Source organism: Capsicum annuum, chromosome 6, assembly GCF_002878395.1.
Source record: "Capsicum annuum cultivar UCD-10X-F1 chromosome 6, UCD10Xv1.1, whole genome shotgun sequence".
NCBI classification, from domain to species: domain Eukaryota; kingdom Viridiplantae; phylum Streptophyta; class Magnoliopsida; order Solanales; family Solanaceae; genus Capsicum; species Capsicum annuum.
In genome coordinates this window covers 183,239,223-183,259,237 of record NC_061116.1, presented here as the reverse complement: position 1 = coordinate 183,259,237, position 20,015 = coordinate 183,239,223, and the positions used below count along the sequence as shown (strand labels likewise).

Here is a 20,015-nt window from a genome sequence, read left to right as displayed (position 1 = left end):
GAATTGTGAATTTTATAACTACCCCTTTTGATATTAGGATCGGATTTTCTATTTGGATATTTAGTTTGGTTGGGTAATGGGATCCGATTGGATTATTTATTTATTATTAATAATAATAAATTATTAATTAATTAAATCTCTAATCAATAAGAAATTACTACGGGTTAAGTTAGAAGTTTAATCACTTATCTGTTAAGTTAAAGGGTATTTTTGAACTAAATGGGAGGATGGAAGGATGTATAAGGGGATCTTTTTAATATTTAAAAGGTATATTAGACCCTTTTTCGTAATATAAATATAGATATAGCCATATAGGTACAGATAATAGAGATGGATGCAATGTTGTGTCTACCTGAACACTAGTACTTGTCTACTTGTGATTAAGTGCAAACAGTGTAATTGAAACCACGGACTCCACAAACAGCCACTTTTTCTTTTTCTTTTTTTCTGGTCATCGCGCTGCGGGCACCTCTAATTCAGTCAATCATCATCGTAATTGCCGATCGCCAGTCATGACAAGGACTTAAGATCCAGCGCCGATTGTGTTTCCATTATCGCCGTCGTTTTTGGGTACTTGAAATGCATGTATATTCTGACTATAGCACAAATAGTGATGGGTATATTTAGGAGATTAGCTGGGTTTCTAGGGTTTTCAAAAGACGACGGGCATGCAGTTAGAGATGACGATAACAACGTAGCATCTCACAATAATAAAGGATTTACTGCCCCTGTTTCCAGAGATGTACCTGGTCCTATCCTTGTTCCTTGTATTACTGGCGCTGGCGGCATTCAGGTAATTACGCAAATTGCATTTTGACGACCCTGTAATATACTTCTGTATCAACATTCGTTTCTGCTCATGATAATCTGTAGACTATAAAGTCCTTACACAACAACATTACCCAGCATACTCCCACAAACTGGGGATCTGGTGAACGTAGAGCATACATAGACCTTTGGCTCAAGGGAGACGGTCCAAAGGAGTTCAGAAAAAGAGATAATTGAAGTACAAGGAACAGCACATAGTAACAGAATAGTACTACAACAAAAAAAATAGGATAGCCGGAGTAGAAGAAAACAGAAATTGAGGACAAGAAACTACAAGAGTAATACTACTATAAAACCCTTAATATTGTTGAAAAATCAATCAGTTATGTGTCAAACTCAAATTGGTTAGGTGGACTTAATTGGACTGTTTGTACTCTCAGCTGGTCTAGTAACTGCTACCCCTTTTTATCTGTATTTGGAACCAGTGATAACCTCACATACGTGGAATTCCTTAGCATTGATGAATACTCTCTCGGTTCAATTTGTTTGTCTTACTTTCCTTTTTAGTTGGTTTTAAAAAGAATACCTCATTCCATTTTTAGCAAATCCTTAATTCTAACTTTCCACGCCATGTTAAAGACTGCAAGATTAAAGGACATTTTGGTATATTTAATTTATATTTAGTTCAAGACCACAAGATTCAAAAGTTTTTTTTTACTCTCTTAAACTTCGTGCCAAGTCAAAGCACAAACAAATTAAAGCGGAGGGAGTAATTTTTTGAGATCACTCTCTTTATTATATCGGAAGACTGAGTTTGATCATATTATTTTACTATCTTAAATTAATTTATACATTATCTCAAATTAGCTTCTATACAAAACAGAAAAATGAATCCTGACGTAGTGCCAAACACAACCCAAAAATAATGATGTAATTGGACTACTATATGTAACTAAAGAGTTACTCCCTACTTAGCTAAAATCTGTGTTTTGCTTTTGCAGTTATTGAAGTTGTAGTTATTCACTGATCCTTAGCAGTTTGGAATTGGAAGTTTCCATGATCATTGACATACTAGAGTGGCAATTAAGTTCTTTCTTTTAACTTCCTTTTAGGTCTGTGAGAGGAGGTTTGGTGTAGATTTGATTTTACACAGCTTAAATCATTTACCTGAAATTTTTTATTTCCTTTTTGAACTGTTCAAAGTGTGCTCCTAGTTTTACTCTTTTGGAGGCATTCTCATTCTTTGCTATTTCTAGGTTCTATAAATGCAAATATTCTGCGTTCTTCATTTGCTAAGGTTTCTCTTGCTACTTATGGATTGTGCATATATAGATCATGATATATATGAAGCTGTCTGACTGCAATGGATCTTCCTGAGTAATCATACAAAACTGTTCTTATGAGTTTAAGACGTCCTTGTATGATTACGTTTCTTTTAGGTTGTAGGTTCTTTTAGCATTTTTCTAGATCCTCCTATTGTTTTGTGCAACCAGTGCATAAGATTTTCGCATGTAGACATGATGTGCAGAGAGGAATCAGATTTGTGCCTACAAATATTGGTTCCTGTGATAGTCTAGGCTATAAGGTTGTCTACAATCACATAAGAAAAGTATATGAATTAAATAAATCCTGTCCCTTTGAAGATGTCCGATAAAATTAGAATGATCCAGAAGTTTAGCATAACCTGTGCGCAAGGATAATTTGCACAAATCAAGAAATAGTCCAAATAAAGCTTGTCGCTTGCAGGCCCCCCTATTGTTAGCTTATGAAATATCCTTGAAGAGAAATAATGGGTGAGATTATGATTGTGTCCTTATTGTTTAGGCCTGAATCTTAATGTCTCTTCTTTTGGCCAATTAATGAAATTTCATGGAAGAGTTTGTCAAACATAGAACGACATCCAATCTAAAGAAAGAATTCTCCATCTTGGTGGTTGCTAAAGTTTGAAGCTTTGCAAGTTTAGATTTTAAACATAATCTTTGTGTGGTGAAGAAGACTCCTCCAACATTTGTGTTTGGGTTATCTTCAGCTTTTTTGTTTTGATAAGGAAAGGTTCCGCTAAGCCACTGAAAACACAGCTCATTTGTAATTATCTTCAGCTTTTCAAAAAAGATTTCCCATTTGGTGGTTGCAAATGCAAGATTAGCTTGTTAATTGGTTTATATTTTGGGGCATGAGATAGATTTCCCTGCAAAGAGGAGGCCTCTTTTTCGGATGAAGTAAGTGTTTCATTGCTGGTGTCAAGAAGATGCAAAATTACAGAAATATTAGATGTTAGCTCCATGCATGTTACTTCATTTAGGCCCCAGGAGCTTATAGAAAACCAAAAGAGGTGCGGAATTAAGCTAGAGTAAGTGAACCAACAAAATCTAGGAAGTGAACAACATGATTTACAGGGGTTGGAGTGGAGTGCTCCAACTAAAGCGATACATAAGGCATTTAGCATTCAGAGAGTTGTTAGGAGTTGAAACGCCTAAATCCTAATCCTGCAAAGGGAAGGATATTAGTATGAAGGATTACTAAGTGGGTTAGGATTTTATTTGCAAACCTAGATGTGACGTTGTTAAAGGGTCATTTGGCACAGTTAATGCTGAAATTAAGTGGAGTCCAAGTTGGACATTTCGTCTCAGTTAGGCAGCAGTTTTGTGTGGACTCCGAGGCAATAGGTATTAGGGGCTCTATCTTGAAGAAGGTGGTACTAAACAATAAATACTGTTGGTAAATTGATGTATAAATTCTTAAGAAAATGTTATGGATGAACATGTATAAATTTATGTTTTATGATTTGCTATACTGTTATCGGTCCTAAGCCAGGGGCCTATCGGAAGCAGCCTCTCTACTTCTTTGGAGGTAGTGGTATGGTCTGCGTACACTCTACCCTCCCCAGACCCCACTATGGGGTCTATGTGGGAATACACTGGGTATGTTGTTCTTGATACATACATATGTATATTTTCTCCATTCTAAAGTCCTTACCTTAACTCTGTCTTTTTCTTAAAACATGCCTCTTGGACCTGCTAGGCTGCTAACGTATGTGGCTAGGTTTCTGAGTTCCAGGGACTTGCTGAGACAAGTAGGGGAAGTCCTCTGGGATCTCCTCACTCCTAGCTTGTTATTGATACTGATGACTGTGGTAGATCAGGTGTCTTTCCCTTAACCTTTTGTGGTATGAGCCATGATGCTATGTGCGCCGTCTGATAACACTTATTGAAAGCCGGAAAGAAGAGTGTTTTCATTAATCTGTTATTCCTAGTATTCTTTTAACTTCAAGGGCTTCTTAATGCTCTGTATCATACTGAAAGTTCCTCTATTGCTAGCCCTCCTTTCCCTCAAAAACATAAGAAATAGAGGAAGGTATCCAGTAAAAAAAATATTTTCTAGATTAGAGAGGACATGGTAAATTTTCTAATCAATTTAACTTATTGAGGCCGTTGTCCTGCTGCAGTTTTTTAATGCCTATCGGTGCTTAAGTTTCTTGGTTCATTTGGAATCATATGAGTAAAGGTGCATGTTCTTTGTGAAGAGAGAATGACCAACGTTTTACAGCCCATGTCGAGTTCGACTTGTTCATTCATTAAAAGTGATTATGATTTCTTGATTGATGCTGAGTGCATCCTGTTTTGTAAGTTTGTGATGCACATGTTTAATATTTTACATTTTTCTCCATGGTTAGGGATTGAGATGGTATGTCAAGCGTCTTAGAATAGATGAAGATGGAGATGTGGCAGATGAGTTCCTAAATGAGATCCCATCGGATACACCTTCCAGTACAGAAGAGAATCAAAGAAAATTCCCCAGGTTTGAATTGAAGTACAATACAAGGCCTGCAAAGGTAACAAGCCAGGGACTCTCAGCAACAGGAAAAATTAAATATCGTGTGGAATATCAAGGCAAATTGGAGTGGATTTGAAGACTTACTCTGGGCAGTCATTGCATTTGAGATGGGGAATTCAGTAACATGACTGGAGCTACGCATCTTGCTTGATATTTTTGCTTTATTATCAAGAATAGTATTGATTGGGGATTCAGTGTCCTGTGGGTTCTGATTTGTGAGAAACTGATGCAGGAAGCGATGAAATGTAAAACAGCGTGATTTTTTCTCTTGAAACTTCCGGTATACACATGCTATTGAACTTTCAAGAATATCACATCTTGTAAGCTATTCACTGTTACATTGTATGTATTAAGAAATATAAGCATGGGCATAGATGGCACATCACCCAAGCACTTTTGTAGAGTTCCATTTCCCTGTTCTAACCATAAGACTACGACATAGTGGTTCCACTGAAATCTTGTTTTCTTTTTTGGATAGCTGTAGTGTGCTAATCTTATTTGCGTTGTTGTTTTGAATTTATGAATGTCCAATGTCCAAAATGTTCAGTACACGGATTCTACTCATGCATACTATATGCTTTAAACAACGTTTCTCTGTGTGGAATTTATTGTTGCCTCTCAAGTGAATTCCGGTTGCTTTGGCAAACTCAGCCTGTTACATGCTGAAATGTTACAGTTATGGGTGAGAGAATGCGTGAGGGTTTTAGTCTATATAGACTTTCTGGATTCCTGGAGACTACCAAGTGGCACCGTCAAGGCTCCGACTTCTCTAGCAGAAAAAACATGGTACTTTAACATTTTTGTTTTTTTCAAACTTCTTGTGGCGAGCTCTGAGGCTTTACCTTTTGCGTTTGGTATAAGGTAAAAGTTTTTTCATGAAAGATCTGTTCTTAAGAAAAAGATCGTTCAATAAGTTTTTATTGTTAAGTGTGATATAGAGGTATTGTACCCGTGGTGATAGTGGAAGGTAGGAGATGAAGCATGTTTTGGTATTGTTTTGAGTATTAGAGTTTGTCAGCAATGTTTTCTTCTGTATGGATCTTATTATTCCATTCTTAAATCCTTCCCGATGCCTCCAAGGTAAATCTCGAACTTGGATCATTATTTCAAAAAGTAGTTCAACTAAAAGACCTGTCTTCTGTGCTGAGTTTCAAATTGCTCTTAAAGGAGCATAGTCTGATATGTATATTTATAAATTTCAGCAAGTGCATAATACACTCGTATTAGCAAAAATTTCAGTTTGGAAAGATAATCTCATCCGTTGTGCAATAAAGTATTTATATTTTTTTCCCCCAAAAGTCTGAAATCTGAATGAGGTTAGGAATGCTGGTTTTGTATTATACTGTCATTCAAATTATAAATATACTTCCAAGAAGAAGAAAAAACACCTCATGATTTCATGCCATCTCTATGAAACCTCACATCTTTTCATTTAAAACTACACATTATCATGGATCTCTTTTTTCTTTTTGGCGCATATCAATGGAATTGTATTTAACTGTAGAGGTAACATCTTCGAAAGCAATTAAAGATTGTCGAGTTCAAGACTCTTTTCTATAGTTCACAAAAAGGCACCTTGGAAAGTCAATATCCACCATGTGCTACAATAATTTCCCGATGCTAAGATAAATATCAGCTTTATGCTTCTTGGTTAGACTTGCTTTTCTGAGTGAATTTTGAATTCAGGAAAGGAAATAGAGGCTTTGTTGAAGAAGGAGCTCCATTTTGCTTTTCCTTACACTACTGCACTTGGAAAGTGTTGAAAGAAAAAATATAAGAGAAAGAGAAAACCTAAATATAATCCTCACCAATCCATATGAACAGTTGAACAAAAAGAGGGGAATCCCATGTTAGCATGGTCCGGGGAAGGGTCGTATCCCAAGAAGTGTGACAATCCATATGAACAGTTGAACAAAAATAGGGGAATCCCATGTTAGCATGGTCCGGGGAAGGGTCGTATCCCAAGAAGTGTGATGCAGAAAGACTACCCTAATGCAATTGAACGCTTAATAACAGAAGTATATCTATCAGTTTGCACATTATGAATAACCAATTAGCAAAGCATGAACTCGGTATTTCTCATTGACAGGCTGATTATTCTACCAGTAAGAGAGCTTGATTGCATCACCTACAGATTACAAGATAAAGGCTACTTCAAACATACACAAGACTGGCACTACAAAACAATACCATAAGCAAGAAATTCCAGGAAATGAATTACTAGTATTTTCAGTACTCCTAACGTGAAAACATGTCGGAAGGGTATATGCAGTATCTTTCGTCAGATCCTACTAGGCCATGCACCAAATTTGGCATAGGAAGTGATAACTCTGTGACTGAAGATGAAATACAACAGAGATCATCCCATGAGTGTTTCCCAAGCGTAATAATAGTGAAAGGAGAGAATGACAAAACTGAAAACATGGTGATTAGAGAGTTGTGTTACCTGGACAAGCATTGCCTTGAGCAGAAGAACTCGGTAAATCCCCACTTGGACGAATGAACAACATAAAATTTTCATGCCCAGAGTAATGTAACTATGAGAAACAGCATAAAAGCCAAACCAAAGCAAAACCCGGCAACGACCGCGAAAGCCTGGATTACAAAATCACACGGTGAATTGCAAAAACCTTGTTACATTGATGATCCCGGAAAAACTCACAATTTCACTTACTTTTCCTTGTGATTTAAACTTCATCTTGGTTGTAAACCATGATAATCCTCTGTCCACAAAAGGAGCGAGAGCTAAAGCCCTACAGAGTCGGAAAATTGCAGATTTCAAATTCTCAAAGATAAGATACATATCACGTGGAAGAGCCAATTTTTGAAGACTGACCTCATACTGAAGAGAATCTAACAAAAGAATAAAAATTCTGAAATATTATCAGTAGACAGTAATCCCCCCTTTATTGTCATTCTGAGGGAAAATGTAGAAGGATGGAAGGAAGGTATAATATAACCTAAGAATGTCCAGAGATACAAATCTATGTCAAAGTATATGATGCAAAAACAAATTAGTCACTCCTAGAAAGATGAGATGATAAAGGATTAACTCACAGGTCAAAGGTCATAATTCCAATGTTTCTCATACAAAAATAATCTGTAGAAGTCAAATATCTCTCATGACAGAAGATCCGTTGGTGTCATTTGAAGATGAGAATTACTCATCTCAAGTTTGTTGCTGTCTGCTGAATGAATTCTACATGAACAGGAACCTACCATGTTCATGCTGTTCTCCTATCGGTAATTATATAAGATGCAAAGTATCAGTATTAAACGGCTGATCTAAGTCACAGCATCATAGGCCAAACTGTCCTCTTCTCCATCTATCCTTCATCACTTCATTTTATATGCATGTTGACTTCTAATACGACATGCTGGTTTCCTCATTTGTATCCAGTGAAATACATACAACGGAAAAAAACATATTCAAATTGTGAAACAAAGACGGTAAATGGATTTGTTTTTTCTGATTTAGAAATAATAATTAGACACTTTCAACAGTAAGTTTTGTGGTTTGAAGTCCATCAGACTAAGTTCCAACTTCCAAACAAAAGGAACCGAGGACTCATAGTATTCTACTCTGTGGCTAACATGTGCAGCATTAGATTCTCACCCTCCTGCTCGGATAAGCTTTGTAACCTGGCTACCAGCCCATACCATGGCCATTACTTTGAGAAACCTGCAGATGAAGTGGAACTACTAAAATTTCTACAAAGAAGACAAAACATAGATCTACCAGAAAGGAAAAGAAACCATAGCGCTACAGTTACCGTTCAACGGCAGGAAGGTAACCCATTCTTCCAGGTGATGGAGCAACGTAAAACCTGGTATAAAAAAGTTATGAGAACGAGATGGATAAACCATATGATATTGTGTAGCAAAGCAGTTGTATCATGCAGTCTGAAATAGTCTGACAGGTAGATGATGCAATTCTGGTCTTTCAACAAATTTTGTTATCATCATTGAGAGACTTGCTTTAGATAGGATCAAAATATTGTATATATTTTTTACGTCACCGACACTGGGTAATATTACTATTATCAACTACAGCTTAAAACTTATTTGGCTTATTGCCCCGCGGGAGTAGAAGATTGGGCGGGATCCGGAGTGTGAAGGGAGCCATCATCTTCTTCTCATTACCACTCTCAGGACTCAACCAAGTATAAGGACACAACCCATCTTCGATCAGGTGCACTCAATCCATCTTTTCTAGTTGTGTATAGCTTTCTTGATTTTTAGGGGATGCTACTGGTAGTGTTCTGCACTATTCTTGTTGTGATTCTTGTTTCGTAGCGTCTTGGCTGATTATCTGGTTGTGGGTGTCGAATTTCTTGTTGATTGGTTACTTTGTAATAGTGTTGTATGTGTGAATCTCTTTATTGTTCTTAGTAGTTTTGGAGTGTGTCACCTTGTTTGATTACTGTTACTTGATTTACTAGGATATCCATTAAGTGTGGTAGTATTAGTTCCCGCTATTGACTATTTTGTACCAAAATTTGGGTATCCCCTTTCTTCCCTTTGTTGCATAGTGGCTGTGATTGGCGAGGGTAGACTAGGGGCATGTCATAGGTTGGGGTCAGGAATTGTTGGGTCTGGGTCAGGGTTTGGGGGGGTTGGGTTTGGGTCGGGTCTAGGATCGAGTTTGGGGTTAGGGGCTAGGGGTAGTAAGGTTAGGCGGGATAAGAGAGCTTCTAGGTTGCGAGTTGGGTCTTGGAACATTGGTACTTTGGTACTTTGCAGGGTAAGGCTATAGAGCTGGTGAAGATTCTTAGAAAGAGGAGGGTTAGTGTAGCGTGTGTCCAGGAAACTAAATGGGTAGGCACTAAAGCGAGAGATGCGGATGGATATAAGTTGTGGTACTCGGGTAGCGTGAGACATAGAAATGGGGTAGGTATCTTAGTAGATGAAGATCTTAGGGAGCAGGTAGTAGAGATAAAGAGAGTTAGTGATAGACTAATGTCTATTAAGTTAGTTATGGGAGGGTCTACGGTGAACATTCTTAGTGCCTATTCCTCGCAAGTAGGTTTGGACGAAGAGGAAAAGAAGGAATTCAGGCAGGTTTTAGATAAGGTGGTGAGGAGCATCCCGAGCACTGAGAAGATTTTCGTGGGAGGGGATTTCAATGGGCATATTGGGTCTTTGTCGAGAGAGTATGATGATGTGCATGGCGGTTTCGGTTTTGGTGAGCGGACTGAAGGAGGAACTTCTTTGATGGATTTTTCTAGGGCTTTTGGGTTGTGGATAGCAAATTCGAGCTTTTCGAAGAAGGAGGAACACCTTATTACGTTTCTTAGTACAGTGGCTAAGACTCAGATAGACTTTTTGCTTCTTCGAAAAGGGGATAGAGCGCTATGTAAAGACTGTAAAGTCATACCTAGAGAGAATCTCTTGACTCAACATAGGTTGTTGGTGATGGACTTGGTTATCAATAAGGGAAAAAAGAAGAGAAGTAGGGAGGCGCGATCCAGGATTAAGTGGGGGAGCCTGACTTTGGCTAGTGCTTTGGAGATGGAAGAGAAGTTGAAGAGTAGGGGGGCTTAGGAGAGTAGAGGGGGGTGGATAATATGTGGGAGACGACTTCCAGTTGCATTAGGGACCGCTAGAGAGGTGTTGGGTGTCTTGAGAGGTCGATCTGGCAAACATCGAGGAGACTGATGGTGGAACAAAGAGGTCAAGAGAAAGGTGGAGTCTAAGAAGGTGGCTTATGCTAAGTTGGTTGGGAGCAAGGATGATGAAGAAAGACAGAAGAATAAGGATGAGTATAAGATTGCTAGAAGAGAGGCTAAGTTAGCGGTTACGGCGGCTAAGACAACAACTTTTGAGAGTTTGTATGCGGCTTTAGAGGAGAAAGGCGGAGATAAGAAGTTGTATAGGATGACCAAGGCTAGGGAGTGGAGGGCTCGTGACCTTAACAAAGTGAAGTGCATCAAAGGAGAGGATGTTATAGTGTTGGTTGAGGATGCCCTCATTAGGGAGAGGTGGCAGTCCTATTTTCATAAACTTTTGAACGACGAAGGGGACAAAGGTTCTGTGTTGGGAGACTTGGAGATATCTGAGGAGGGTCGCGATTATAGTTATTGTAGGCGTATCGAGGTTGAGGAGGTCAAGGGTGCTATTCGCAGTATGCGGCGGGGTAGGGCGACGGGGCCAGACGAGATTCCAGTAGACTTTTGGAAGAGCACTAGCGGGGTAGGTCTGGAGTGGTTGACAAGGCTGTTTAATATTATTTTTAGAGCTGCAAAGATGCCTGAAGCATGGAGCTGGAGCACGTTGATTCTAGTGTATAAGAACAAGGGAGACATTCAGAGGTGTAACAACTATAGAGGTATTAAGTTGTTGAGCCATACTATGAAGGTTTGGGAAAGGGTGGTAGAGTTGAGGATGAGGAGGATCGTGACGATCTCTGAGAATCAATTCGGTTTCATGTCTGGTCACTCGACCACTGAGGCCATTCACCTTGTGAGGAGATTAGTGGAGCAGTTTCGAGAGAGGAAGAAGGACTTGCACATGGTGTTTATTGATCTAGAGAAGGAATATGACAGAGTTCCCAGGGAGATTCTGTGGAGGTGCTTGGAGGCTACAGGGGTGCCCGTGGCGTACATTAGGTCGATTCAGGATATGTATGATGGTGCGAAGACTCGTGTGAGGACGGTAGGTGGAGATTCGGAGCACTTCACAGTTTTGATAGGGTTGCACCAGGGATCGACTCTTAGCCCGTTTCTATTTGCCTTGCTGATGGATGTTTTGACGCGACATATTCAAGGGGAGATGCCTTGGTGTATGTTATTTGCAGATGATGTGGTTCTGATCGACGAGACTCGGGATGGAGTTAATGATAAGTTGGAGGTTTGGAGATGGACACTTGAATCTAAAGGTTTTCGGTTAAGTAGAATAAAGACGGAGTACTTGGAGTGTAAGTTCAGTAATATGTCGCAAGAAGATGGAGTGGTTGTGAAGCTAGACTCTCAGGCCATCCAGAAGAGGGAGAACTTCAAGTATCTAGGATCTATAATTCAGGTTAATGGTGAGATTGACGAGGATGTCACGCATTGTATTGGGGCAGGGTGGTTGAAGTGGAGGCTCGCTTTGGGAGTCCTTTATGATAAGAAGGTGCTCCCGAAGCTTAAAGGTAAGTTCTACAGAGTGGTAGTTCGGACGGCTATGCTGTATGGAGCGGAGTGTTGGCCAGTTAAGAACTCCCACATCCAAAAGGTGAAGGTGGCGGAGATGCGATGGATGTGTGGACACACCAGGAAAGATAGGGTGAGGAATGAGATTATTCGGGAGAAGGTGGGAGTTGCCTCGGTGGAGGATAAGTTGCGAGAAGTGAGGCTACGTTGGTTCGGGCATACGATGATGAGGGGCCCTAATGCTCCAGTGCGAAGGTGTGAGACTTTGGCTATGGATGGTTTTAGACGGGCTAGAGGTAGACCGAAGAAATATTAGAGGGAGGTGATTAGGCATGATATGGAGCAATTACAGCTTACAGAGGACATGACCCTTGATAGGAAGGTGTGGAGGATGCAGATTAGGGTAGAGAGTTAGGGGGTGGGAGCGCGGCGGTAGTAATAGGAGAGTGCTCCTTTGGGTCTGGAGTTTCTGGTTCGTAGTGTTGGGGCTGTAGTTTTTGGGGTTAGTGGTGTTGGCTTTTTTTGCATCCCGTACTAGTTTATTATGCACTTATCTTTTGTGTTTGTTATACCGTTAGTTTGTTTTGTGTACCATACTAGTTTGTATCCGCTTACTTTTGTATTTGTTATACTGTTATTGGTTCTAAGATGGGGGCCTATCGGAAACAGCCTCTCTACTTCTCTTGAGGTAGTGGTATGGTCTGCGTACACTCTACCCTTCCCAGACCCCACTAGGTGGGAATACACTGGGTATGTTGTTGTATTGCCCCCGGAGACAAACTGGTTTTCACATTGAACAGCGGCAGGCATGGAAAATTTGATATGTAAGCTAGGGGAGCTGAAAAGGAAAAGGAGGAGGGGGACAAGGGGGGCACAGTTTTTATTGATACCCTGAAATTGATCACACTGATAACGTAAAAAAAAGGGGTAGCCCGGTACACTAAGTTCCCGCTATGCGTAGGGTGCGGGGAAGGGTTCGACCACAAAGGTCTATTGCACGCAACCTCACCTTACATTTCTGCAAGGGACTGTTTCCAAGGCTTGAACCTGTGACCTCCTGGTCACATGACAGCAACTTTACCAGTTACTCCAAGGCTCCCCTTCCATCACACTGATATTGTCTGTCACCATATTCAAATGTTTACTTTGGCCTAGAGTGCAAAAGCAACCAACAATTTCTTTGGGTGTGTTTATGCGTGTGCCTACTTGTTTTGTGTATGTTGTATGTATGTATAAACACATCAACAAGTTAGTTCTTACATGCATAAGTATGCATAGGTATTCAAGAGATCAAGTAAATGAGATTCATTTAAATCAGGGATTTATTTTCACAAGAGGAAGAAAAGCTGAAAGTTCTCTAGTAAAAGATTCAATATTCCACATGCATAATCTTTACTGACAGAACTATTCTTCCTCTCCAGCCACATCAGCAAGATTACACTTCAAAAATAAGTAAGTATTCTTAATCCCCAGAGAATGGTAAAAAGACGCTAAAGAAAGAGAAAGAGAAAATGCTTTAAAGACCTAGTAAAATGGGAACAAATTTCTAGTTTCAATAGACTAGTGATAGTCCATTCCACTTTCATACTAACACAAGATATTTTTTCCCCAATTGAAAAATTAAGTTTAAGATGCCATATGAATCAGAAAGTAGCAGATGTGTAAATGAAATTAACATCATTAAGCTTCCTAAAGAAAGACTTACATCATGAATGAGTGACAATCTTAAGCTTAAAGAGCCTAAGAATATACTTTAAAACATTTTCTCTACCCTGACTACTGATTTCTTGGTAAAAGTTACTTCACTCCCTAGTTACAAACTATAATCTTCCATCATATTTATGCTAAAAATTGATAGAAAACCATTAATAAATCATCTGAAAAGCAATAACAAGTAATTTTTTTTACACTTGTTATTCCTTAAAATTCCAACCAAACCCAAATACCATTCTAGAGTTAGATGAAGAAATGGTCATTCCCTCTGTTCAATTGATACAATACGTTCCATTTTCAATTTTTCACATAAGAAAATCTTTTTTATCCTATTTTATGGTGGTTTACCTATGAAATTGAAAGAAGAATTTCACTCACAGGGTAAAACCGGGGTTAGGTAAGAATCTCCACATTCAGGCTTAAGTTCTATAAAGAGCGAATAGCTGGAGGAATAGTGTATCAATGGTCAATAATTATTAAAGACTAGAATAAGAAATATAAATAACTATTGGTCCGATTGTTCATATCACTTGACATACCACACGATAAGAAAGGTAGTAAGGTAATATGCAGTATTTAGTAGTCCATATGATAATACTCCAGCAACACCATATCTTCTTAATCTCGTCAAAATCCTGATATCCAGAAAGGTAAAGAAGTTAGAGCTCAAAATTAGGTGTTACACCAGATATTGCTAGTGGTCACCTCAGCTGCTCAGCATAACAAATATGCAAAGTGAAAGCTAATCCATCCCTTCATTCCAGAAGAAATAAGAAACATATTCCAGGACCAGAGCAAAATTTTATGTCAATAATTGAGAAAGAGGAGGAATAAGTTGTTAATAAAACTTGAAATACTGCCCCTATTATAAATTTAAAAACACACGAACAAAGAGACGATAAAACTATTATAAAAATCCAGAAGGCGATATGGACAAATAAAGTTCTCCTGAAGGTTCCTTTTTCAATATTCTGATTATTGTGAGAAATCTCAACAAACATTCAACACATTGCAATGCTCCATTGAGAAAGGAAGAGATTTCATATTAAAGGAAAAAGGGTCAAATTTGCCCCTATATTATTTGATATTGGGCAACTTTCCCTCCATTTGACTTTGGTCAAATGTTTTCTTTTGATAACCGTGGTGTCCGGCCCAGCTTGTGCGCACCTCGATTAATTCCACGGGATACAACAACAATACCAGAGGACAAAGACTAAAACAGATGGAAAGAAATCACCTAGTGTTTGTCTCTGTTGGGAATTAAACCTAAGACTTCAAGGTGCTCAACCCACTTCATTGAACCACTAGGCCACACCCTTTGATCAAATATTATTCCCATTGACAGGAAATGTCTCAATTTTTCCCTTACCCCTAACAAGGCTCCAACGTGAGGTAATTTTGAACCATAGTCAAAAGTTTTAAGTGTAAACCTTTTTCCCGAAGAAATTGGACATGTAGACTCAACCCATTTTAAGTTGGAGCTCCAATAATGGAAAGGACAAATATGAGATGATTTGCTAATGGCAAGGGCATAACTAAACCCAAAGTCAGTCGAAAGGCAAATTTGCTCAATTTCACATACTATAGGGACAAATTTAGATTTTTTTCCCTATATTGAAACAACTCTTTCACCAAATTTCTGTTGCTTCTGAGCTCCTCTAACTCTCCCATTTCACAAGTAGTTAATGGGTAGTAAGTCTTAAGACAATGCATTTTAGTACTTATAAGGAAGATTGTGCCTGTAACCTATGTTGCTCGGACTCTCCAAAAATGTTGTCTCACCCACACTGGATCTAACATGCACCCATTGGCATTTTTGAAGAGTCCGAGCAACATAATGTGTACAACAACAACAACAACAACAAACCCAGTGTATTCCCACACAGTGGGGTCTGGGGAGGGTAAGATGCACGCAGTCCATACCACTACCTCTGGAGAGGTAGCAAAGCAACATGATGTGTAACACTATAAAATTGATTAGCTCATCAAAGTGGAGTGATCATTGTTAAACAGCAAAGCTATCCTTCAACTTATGAACACTCACTCCATTTTAGTAACTACCCATCTTGTTGGAGCTCTAACAAAGAGACATATCATCATAAACACTAACTAATCAACAAACGAAGCATATAAATAAGAAAACTACAGAAATATGATTTTTCCAACAATATGTTCCTATTGTAACAAGAGGTGGATTCAGAAAAGAACAAATTTTCTTAAATATTAAACTCAAGCAAATAACTCAAAATACAGGAAAATCAAACATGAAAGCTTAGATATCAATAACAACTGGTGTCTCAAAATTTTTTAGACACTGTCAAAGCAGTGCAAAAAGTTGCGCTTACGTGTTTGATGTGGGTGATTCTGTTTGACTGGTTCCATTTTTTTCTGCAGTACCTAGCAAGATTGAAGTATAGCCAATTACACAGAGAAAAGATAAGATACTCACTGTTAGGAAGACATCAAATACACGTTTTACATTTTTAGGATTATACCTTTTTGATCTAGAGGACTACTTTGAAATTCTGGTAACTCGTAAACCTTGCCTTGCAAAACAGTAGAGAGATTAGCTATGAGATAAATCATCACATGATAAATCGCCACATCATGAATGATAGCAGGGACTTGATATGGATAAGAGTTGGGAAACAAAAAAAATGAAGACCAATGAAAGACATTGATGTTCTGAATGGATTATTCTATAAGTTTGACACATAAAATAGATGAAATAATCATCGTCAAAGCGATGTATTATTAATTCTAGATGTGTGTGCATTCCCTGATATGAGAACCAATAATGACTACACCTAAAGTCCATACTAGTTAGGGTTTGCAATACGAATCCCCTATATGTCCACTCCGCTTCATTTTGGCTTGTTTCCTCAGACTACTCAATAGTCTTAGGAAGCATATCAGTTTTGGCATGAACGCGGTGAGGTAGATCATTCCAAATAGGGGAATTCCAGCTACAAAGGAGATTGGTGCTTAAAGGAATGAAAGACCTTGTAACTCATGACAGAAAGCTGGTAAGTTTTTCTGGATCACAGGATAAAGAAAGCAAGAGGGATCAAGGACACTGTAGATGCGAAAGAATCCTATCTCTGATGCAATTGCATCAATAATATTTTTATGCAAGAAAATGAAGCCAAGTGAACTGAGATGCGTCTGCACCACATTATGTGTGGCCACTTGACCGACGCAGAATGCTCCAGTGGCTTCTCGGACAAAATGTGTGACTGCAAATGCTACTCCCGTGTATTAAGTCAACATCTCTTCCTAAAAGCTGAAACACGGGAGAAGTTGTCTTGTAAGCTTACTTCAGAGTCTCAATGCTTTGAATCATTTTTTTTTTTTTTTTTTTTGTTATATGGAACTGGCTTAAATCCTATGTCCAACGGAAGGCAATGCAGTCCACATACTTACGCCCGTTGGGACATGATCTCAAATCAATCAGTTTGATTGATTTTTGAAGTTGAAATTATGTTGGGACATGCAATTTAGATTTTCTTAATTTGTATTTTTTGTTATAAACATGAAAACTCCATAAATTTACGAAAACTATCAGAACTTCTCTAACTCTAATAACATAAAAAGAGAAAAGACAAGAGGAAATTACATTATGGTCACTATTAAAAGAGCAGAGACGAAGCAGATGACTGGAAGAGAACTGTTTTTGCCGCAGATACAAGTGACCATTGCCGAGCACGTTGGAAATTTTAACCTTCAAATATGAAATTAAAAAAAAAAGTCTGTTATATATCAAGTACGTTTTAGCTAGATTTTGGATCAAATTTTGAAAAATTATCTTCAAAATATGTTACGCCATGAAATTTGATCAGATTCTTCAAATATTTTCCAAAATGCATGTCCAAACACAAATTCAAGTTATAAAAATCACAACTTAAAAAACTCAAATTCTCAAGTTTCAACTTCAAAATTGGCCAAGATGGAGGTTAATCTAAAAAATTTCAAAATTCAAAATATTTTTATTCAGGTTGGAAATTCATTATGCTACCTAACTCGCATTAGCAGAATTGAACCAAAAAAATAAAAATTGGATATTTTTTTTTCTTTTTTTTAAATGCAAAATACAAAATAGTTAAAGCAAAATGAATAAGGAAAGAAAGGAGTAGGGCTTACACGGGGATGGAGAAGGAGAGGGAGTGAAGATGAAGAGCAAAAGGATGAGGAGACTCTAATGCTAGCAGAAGACATTAATGAATCAACAAGTCACAAGCTAATGGGAGAAAAAAAAATATATCATAAACCGTCACTCTCTGGTTAAACAGAAATACTACACGGTAAAGAGAATTTCTTAAGAGAACCAATTTTTTCTTACGAAAAAAAATAATTCAAAATAATGTTTTAGAAAGACAAAAGAAAGTATACTTTCGAAAATAGATTTTCTATCCAATAAAAAATAGGAGAAAATTTTATAAGTACCAAACTTAAACATAGGAATTTCATAGCAACTGTTTTATAATTAACTTGTAATTTGTATTTTATAAAAGTGTTGCTACTAAAATACATATATTTACTATCCTTCTTTTACTAAAATTTATTGAGTTAAATAAGTAATAATTATCTATTTATTTAAAGCAGTTAATTTTTTTCTCATAAATTACTCTTATTACCTCATGTATTTAATCATGTATTTAAAGCAGTAAATTCTTTTTTCATAGATTACTCTTATTATTCCATGTAGGGGAATTTTAGCTGGTTAGTTACCCAAACTTTCACTTTATTGGTGAGGATTCGATTCCCTACATTGTAATCCCCTCCCCCATTCCCATTCCCCTACCCCAATTTAAAACCAAAAAAAAAAAAATCTTATTATTCCATATATTTAAAGCAATAATTTTTTTTTCATAAATTACTTTTTGAAATAATAGATTTCTTTTTCATAAATTACTCTTATTTAAATTAGTAGATTCATTTTCTAAATTAAACTCAAATCTAAAAATTATTATCTTGATGATCCTAAAAAATTCAAAATAAAGCATTATTTTTTTCTCTCTCTTTCACTCTCCTATGTCTTTTAACTTTTTTTCCCTTGGGGTGGAGTGAAAGAAGGAGATTCTCAAACATCAAAAAAGATCCAATGAATTCGAAAAAATTGAAGGAGTGTATCTTCTTGTTTTATCGTTTTATTTTTTATTTTTTATTTTTTATTTTTTATTTTTTATTTTTTTGTTTTCACTTTATTTTCTCTCTTCTGTTTCTCTTCTTTTTTTCCTTTTTTTCTTTATTTTTTTCTTTTTTCTTTTCTTATTTTTTTCTTTCTCATTTTTTTTTTTTTTCTTTTTTTCTTTTTTTTTTTCATTTTTATTTTTACACTTCTATTTCCAACCTCTATTTCTCTTTTTTCTTCTTTTTTCCCCCTTTTCACTTTTTTTTTCCGGATTTTTCTTTTTCGCTTTTCGTCTTTTTTTTTTTTAATTTTATTTTTTTACTCTTTTATCTCTTTTTTTTTTTAAAGACAAATAGTTATATCACATATACAACAACAACAACAACAACAACCCGATATATTCTCACACAGTGAGGTATGGGGAGGGTGAAATGTACGCAGTCCATATCGCTACCTCCGAAGAAATAGAGAGGTTGTTTTCGATAGACCCCCAGCTCAAGAGAGAGAATAGTATAGCAAGGTCGTAATACAACTTGAAACAGAATGTATAACACAATAGAAATAACGATAAAATAATAACAGTAAATATCAAGGAAATACAAAATAAGTAAAGTACAAGCACTACGAAATAAGAAATAGGAAAATGGATACTCTCCTAGTAGTAAAGAATACACTCACAGACCTAAGAGGACTACCACCCCTACCCTCTCCTAACACCTAGCCACAACCCATACACTCACACTAGCCTTCAACCCTAATCCGCGACTTCCACACCTTCCTGTGTAGGGTCATGTCCTCAGTAAGTTGTAGTTGCTCCATGTCATGCCTAATCACCTCCCACCAGTATTTCTTTGGCCTACCTCTATCCCTCCTAAATCCATCCAAAGCTAGTCTCTCATACCTCCGAACAGGGGCATCCGTGCTCCTCCTCATCACATGCCCAAACCATCTCAACCTGCCTTCTCTCATCTTGTCCTCCACCGAAGCCACTCCCACCTTCTTTCAGATAATCTCATTCCTGACTCTATCCCCTATAGTGAGACCACACATCTAACGCAACATCCTCGTTTCCGCTACCTTCAATCTTTGGATATGGGAGTTCTTGATTGACCAACATTCAGCTCCATACAGCATGACCGGACGGACTGCCACTCTATAGAATTTGCCTTTAAGCTTAAGGGGCACCTTTCTATCACATAACACTCCCGAGGCGAGCCTCCACTTCATCCAACCTGCTCCAATACTCTTAGAGACATCCTCCTCAATCTCGCCATCTCCCTGAATCATAGACCCAAGATACTTAAAACTATCCTTCTTACAAACATCCTGAGAGTCCAACCTCACCACCATACCGTCCTCCTGACTCGAGTCACCAAACTTGCATTCCAAATACTCCGTCTTGGACCTACTCAACCTGAACCCCTTAGATTCCAAGG

The 20,015-nt window shown here is 37.7% G+C and overlaps 2 protein-coding genes across 4 annotated transcripts; one reads left to right on the top strand and one right to left on the bottom strand.

The window, feature by feature from the left end:
- Positions 1-293: 293 nt before the first annotated feature.
- On the top strand, positions 294-5,079 carry LOC107872890. Its single transcript, XM_016719540.2, has 2 exons — positions 294-793; positions 4,442-5,079. Exons 1-2 carry the CDS (start codon positions 584-586, stop codon positions 4,676-4,678), a joined length of 447 nt encoding a protein of 148 aa, XP_016575026.1. The 5' UTR covers positions 294-583; the 3' UTR covers positions 4,679-5,079.
- Positions 5,080-5,997: 918 nt separating this feature from the next.
- On the bottom strand, positions 5,998-17,806 carry LOC107872891. 3 transcript variants are annotated; one of them, XM_016719544.2, is made up of 11 exons: positions 17,589-17,770; positions 17,065-17,169; positions 15,944-15,989; positions 15,794-15,845; positions 13,988-14,083; positions 8,376-8,429; positions 8,219-8,284; positions 7,277-7,355; positions 7,049-7,197; positions 6,824-6,938; positions 6,656-6,730 (listed from the first exon to the last, which is right to left on the bottom strand). In XM_016719544.2, exons 1-9 carry the CDS (start codon positions 17,661-17,663, stop codon positions 7,120-7,122), a joined length of 651 nt encoding a protein of 216 aa, XP_016575030.1. In that variant the 5' UTR covers positions 17,664-17,770; the 3' UTR covers positions 6,656-6,730; positions 6,824-6,938; positions 7,049-7,119. The 3 variants fall into 3 exon arrangements, with proteins under 3 accessions (XP_016575028.1, XP_016575030.1, XP_016575029.1); XM_016719542.2 differs by lacking the exons at positions 6,656-6,730; positions 6,824-6,938 and adding an exon at positions 5,998-6,345 and having other exon boundaries at positions 17,589-17,806; XM_016719543.2 differs by having other exon boundaries at positions 6,656-6,938.
- Between the last annotated feature and the right edge of the window lie 2,209 nt (positions 17,807-20,015).

What these genes read in the sequence shown, in the direction of transcription:
- LOC107872891 (XM_016719542.2), bottom strand. Translation starts at nt 17,663, where the DNA reads ATGTCTTCTGCTAGCATTAGAGTCTCCTCATCCTTTTGCTCTTCATCT. An exon ending in AAGCTTATCCGAGCAGGAGG is followed by an intron (nt 7,356 to 8,218) that starts GTGAGAATCTAA and finishes CCGACTCTGTAG; the next exon opens with GGCTTTAGCTCTCGCTCCTT. An exon ending in AGTTTAAATCACAAGGAAAA is followed by an intron (nt 7,198 to 7,276) that starts GTAAGTGAAATT and finishes TTTGTAATCCAG; the next exon opens with GCTTTCGCGGTCGTTGCCGG.
- LOC107872890 (XM_016719540.2), top strand. Translation starts at nt 584, where the DNA reads ATGTATATTCTGACTATAGCACAAATAGTGATGGGTATATTTAGGAGA. An exon ending in CTGGCGCTGGCGGCATTCAG is followed by an intron (nt 794 to 4,441) that starts GTAATTACGCAA and finishes CTCCATGGTTAG; the next exon opens with GGATTGAGATGGTATGTCAA.